Genomic DNA, 5410 nt, shown 5'->3' with positions numbered 1-5410 from the left:
TTTATATTTACCGTTTTCAGTACGTAAATCAAAAATCTCGGTATTTAACTTTTTCACATTTTCTTTGCACTCTTCGTCGTGCTTTTTGATTTTTTCATTCAAATCATTAATGTCTTCGTTACATTTTTTCACGTTTTCTTTCAAGGCATCGTTGTCGTCACTTAGTGTGTGACACCACGTTTTAGCCTTAACAAACTTCATATGCATTTCTTCAGTTGCATTTAAACCAGCTTTGGCCATTTCTTTCATTTCGTCATATTCTTTTTCATTTTCAATCCTGCCTTCCCATGCCTGAACAGTATTGTCAAACTGTTCTTGATCTAAGGCAAACTGCCTCACTGCGGCATGCAACGGATGGATCCCATCCGTCGTTTTATTCTGTTCGTCGCCTTGATTCGTAGCCACTGTACTACGCAAAAAGAACGGCTCTGCTGACAGCGGTTCAACCCCACCAGCTGGTAGGTCCTCATCCATTATGCTCATATTCATATCTTTTTCAATGTTGGAGTCACTTCATACTTCTTGCTCCTTATTATTTTGTGCAAATACGAAAGGACCCACAACCTTTCCCACAACTTCACCAGCATTTTCATACGCATGTGCAGCTGCACTTTGAGTAGCTTGAACTTGTGCCGTAAACTTCTGCATTGCAGCTTTATAAGCTTCAACAGTAAACAATTTCGTAATATTTTGCGGCAGCTCTCTGTGCTCCAGCCACACTCGCCAACCTGTCGGCGGCTTTCCCATTTTTGTTTCATCGTTATCATACGTAACGAAATCTTTGCCACATATCCCTGATTTCGGAATGGCAACATTCAGTTCGTTTAGAAATACTTCAATTTTCACACCAATCGGAACGATAAATTTGTTAGGTAACAGTTCTGCTGTACCATCTTTCACTGTTTGCCTGGTAGCAGGCTTGCTCTGTCCAGTCGGCTGCGACGCCGTGCTTTTCGAGATGTCCATTCTTATGGTTTTTCACTTTTCACTTCACGTCTTTGTCCAGCGCTCGTTGCACTGGCTTCTTTTGTTTAAATCCGAGAAAATTCTTTTGTTTCACCCGGATACTTCAGCTACGTCCTTTGTTCTCAGTGTTCGTTGCACTGACTTCTTTTGTACAGCTCAGGCACTGCTTTAGCTGTCTACGCTACGCTCAAGATTCTGTGTGCACACTTGTATGCTTCGGCACTGCTCTCAGCATACGTACTTCAGCTTAAGAAATACTGCTTTCGACTCTGTCTACTCGCAGTTTCGTTGCGCAACTTCTGCTTCAGAATTTCCAGGAACACGTCTGTTCACTGGCTAAGAATAATTCGGGAACATCAATCTCTGGCCAGGAGAATTGAGTCCCTACTTTAGTTAGAATTTACCCAGTTTTATGCTCAGGATCGATTTACAGGTTAACCCTGCATCGATCAGCTGGCAGGACAAACTGCACAGCGTCCAGACAGAGCAAAGCTCCCGGACAATTAGGTTTTCGTCGTGGGTCATGGCACAGGCAGAATTGGCTCACCACCAACCCACCTGTCGCCAGTACCCGGACTACTTTAGTAAGGCGTCCAGTCGGCAGCGATCTGCCCGGACATCCGTCCAGTCAGTACCCAAGTACCCGGACTGAGCACCTGGGAATGTACAATTCACTTCACATATTTACTTAGCTAGGCCTTAGGAGAGGTTCGAACATCGGTGGGCGCCATGACGGAGAGACGAGTACGATAGAAATAATATCGCAATATCTTCCTACCGACCTGACTCAACGACAGAGAATGAGCTGATAATCTCAATGTGGCATAACTAAGAAATATGCATACGCTACGATCTACGCGAAGCGAGAATATGACACTGCATTCCGACGATATATTTTAATGGAAAACTCCGACACTGCCAAACCCAGAATGAGAACGAACTGATCATGCCAAATACTGTAACTCTCGGACTTATATAAATAGGCGCGAAGCGCATCCGGTTAGAAAAGCCAAAAAGTATATCCGAAGACAAAAGGAAAATGCTAGAAAAGTACAAACATGTACGAGTACTGATGGAAAACGTACTGTACTAAGCCGCTACGTACACCATATTCCGTCACAAGCGATCATGAAATTCAAAACGAAGAAGGCGATCACCGAATTGCAAGCGGTGGCATTCCTCATAGATGGATGCAGGGTTGATAATAACCTTTATAACGCCTTGAAAACGAAGGGGTTCAAGACGCCAACCGAGATAAAGGACTTCTTCCGATCATGGGCAGCTGGAGAAGATAAATATAAAGTGGTGGAAGGTCAACGTAACCAACCGGAGGTCGTGACCATCCGACAGGGCCAAGTTGAGATGGCACCGAGACAATATGCAGCCGCACCAGCTCAACAAATGGAATATAGGCCGAGATCACCAGCTCCGGTCCAGAACCAAGTGACTTTCATCGATAGTCAGACCGGACAACCGATCACGTACGCCATGGTCGCTGCGATACAAGCGCAGGCACAGGCACGACCAGTGGCCCCGGTTAATGTGATGCCGAACCCCCTGAACGTAGGGGTGCCACCTCAACAAGGAAGGCCCAATAACGGAAACCAATATGGAAACGGAAACAACAACTGGAATAATGGCCAAGGAAACGGAAATGCCAACTGGAACAATGGTAATGGCCAGGGAATTGGCAACCTCAACCAAAACCGGAATCAAGGGAACTACCAGCAGAACCGTGGCAACTATCAGCCACAGCAAGGTTCCCGAACTGAATGGAAATTCGGTCAAATTGACGGATGGGTGACCCAGGGCGTGCAGCTGTGTCAGAACTGTGGATTTGGCAACCACGACGCACAGAACTGCATGTTCGCCAACATGCCACTAAACCGGAATCCGAACTTGTTCGCCACCCAAGAGTGGGAACGACTCCGCACCCAAGGCGGCTGGCGACAGGCGGTAGCGAACGGCTACGACTTGGTTGCAGCATGGCGCCAGTTCAAGCAACAGAACGGCGGCAATCAAGGAGGTGGCCAGGGTGGCACATATAACGGCGGAGGCAGAGGAGGCTTCCGAGGAAGAGGTCGCGGCAATGGACGCGGCGGATACGGCAACCGGAACTGGCGCGCCAACAATAACGGTGGTGGCGGCGGCCAGAACAACGGTGGCGGCGGCGCGAACGGCGCTGGCCAGGGGCAGCAAAACGAGCAGGCCCCGCAGCAGGAAATGAACCAAGGAAACGAGCAAGATCAGTAGGCGCCGGTGAGCCTGCTGATCTCCCTGAACCGAAACCACCGGATAAAGGAGGAACACAGAATCGGACTGTGTTCGAGATGGCTAAAAAGATGCCATCACCCGTGGGCAAAGTACCACAGCCGCAGAATCGAACTGGAGGCGAAACGGCTTATAAGATGCCGTCACAGCAGCTGAAGGAGATGGCTCAAAAGACGCCATCACAAGTGGGCAAAGGACCACTGCCGCAGAATAGTACTGCGAAGTCACCGCAGAATCGGACTGCAGGTGAGATGGCTCAAAAGATGCCACCACAAGTGGGCAAAGGACCACTGCCGCAGAATGGTACTGCGAGCAACGAGGTGAACAATAAGGCAAGATCACCTTACTGTAGCGAAGAGAAACTGAAAGAACGACGTGCTCAACGTAACGAGATCATCCGTAAAGCGAACCTCAAAAAGAAGATGGAGGAAGAGAAAGAAACGGATGAGCAGCACGCCAGATTCCGCGAGTTCCTGCGTAACCAAGAAAAGCACGACTCGTCACCTACCGCACCAGTGAGATAGGAGAGCGTAGTTAAAAAAGACGACAAAAAGGTCGTCCAAACAGGTCAGGCAAAGGAACTGACGCTGCGAAATGTGCAGCTAAACGAGAGCGAACGAGCACAACAGGTCTCCGATGACTCGCTGGATGATGCGAACACGCTGAATCAAAAGCAGATGTGGCAAAAGGTGGCATATCGACCAAACGGAAATCACGGGATGTGGATACCGGTTACGCCAAAAGCGAAACTGAAAGGACAAATGTCGCAAGAAGACTTCTGGGACATGAAACAGCTTCAAACGGATGCTGCGAGAAAACGTCTCGAGGAGATGGTTACCGGGAAACCATCCAAAGGGTTAAAGAACCCAGTCCCGACCCGGAAGTGCTCATCGTGCTCAACGCAGAACCCAGATATGCTCAATACAGCCCCAGCGTATAAGATGACACCAGCTGACTTCTGCTACTTGAAAAATGCCCCGCCAGAAGGCAAGCCGCCGAATTACGGAGAAAAAGTTCCGTTACAAAAGTTGCCAAACGGCGGATTTACCATAAAGAAGAAAGAGAAGCCACGGGATTTCTTGCAAGTTCTGCAGGATGACGCTAACAGGTCACCACCCAGAACAGAGGGGATGTCTTCACAAGTCGAGCCGAAGCAAACCGACAATGAATGGGCTAAAAAGATAACTGACTGGATGAAAGACAACGAGCATAAGATGATCGTCTATGAGAGATCACCAGAAGAGTTGAAAGATAGCGAAGAAGATGAGCTGACATTGGCTGAGCAGATTACAAAGGAGGTCATTGACAAGCTCCGCGATAAACCGGCAGATAACCGAGATGCGACCAAGCTGTATCAGACCATCACTGAAGTGTCAAAGAAGCACACAGATGTTGCGAAGGGGCAACTAAATGAGGTCAAAAAGGCCGACAGTGATGTAAAAGCTACAACAAAAAATGAATGTGAGGAATTAAAAAGCTCAAAGGAGATGAAGAAAAGAGAATTCTACGATATCCGAACTGATGTGCCACATCGTATCGATCATCTGAGCTCATTACTGAAAAAGAAAAGCACTTATGCGAACGGGCAGGTGCTATCTGACACGGATCCGGGACCAGTATCACTGATACCAGTTAAATGTACAGTCCGGAAGTTAAAAGTCCAAAATGGGAACTTACCAAAAAGGATCGAAGCGTATACGCATGAAGTCAAAGTTGGGGACATCAAAGTGATAGCAATGTTGGATACGGGAGCTGAGACATCGCTGATCAGCCGACCATTTTGTGAAAAGAACGGACTTCACATTTTACCGCTGCCACCTGATAGGCTCGTGAAGATAAATGGAATCAGCGGCACATCGGGTTTCGTCGTTACACACTACTCTGTGGCACCAGTAACGCTAAGAAAACGAACTACGGAACACTCCTTCTATGTGAGACCAAAGACAGATGACGTACAAGTCTTATTGGGACATGATTTCCTGGCGACAAAGTTCGTCTTAATCGATAATCATGGGGAGGAGGAAGTCGAAGATGAACCGAAGCCGATTGCCAAAGTTCAAACCGGAAAAGTTGCAGAACTTTTAAAAGGGGCAGTTAAAGCTAAAACGGAGCAAAGGGCTATCCCAGTACCAGAGGCACTGGGATCGAAAAAGATGAACGTAAGAAAGGAAGG

General features: G+C 47.7%; 1 protein-coding gene across 1 annotated transcript; it reads left to right on the top strand.

Annotated features, from left to right (window-relative positions):
- Positions 1-2454: 2454 nt before the first annotated feature.
- On the top strand, positions 2455-3219 carry LOC129601859 (heterogeneous nuclear ribonucleoprotein A1-like). Its single transcript, XM_055500766.1, has one exon. The coding sequence runs from the start codon at positions 2455-2457 to the stop codon at positions 3217-3219; it is 765 nt and encodes a 254-aa protein (XP_055356741.1).
- Positions 3220-5410: the final 2191 nt, after the last annotated feature.

Source organism: Paramacrobiotus metropolitanus, unplaced genomic scaffold (assembly GCF_019649055.1).
Source record: "Paramacrobiotus metropolitanus isolate TYO unplaced genomic scaffold, Prichtersi_v1.0 Parri_scaffold0000287, whole genome shotgun sequence".
NCBI classification, from domain to species: Eukaryota; Metazoa; Tardigrada; class Eutardigrada; order Parachela; family Macrobiotidae; genus Paramacrobiotus; species Paramacrobiotus metropolitanus.
This window is presented reverse-complemented; position numbering and strand designations above follow the sequence as displayed.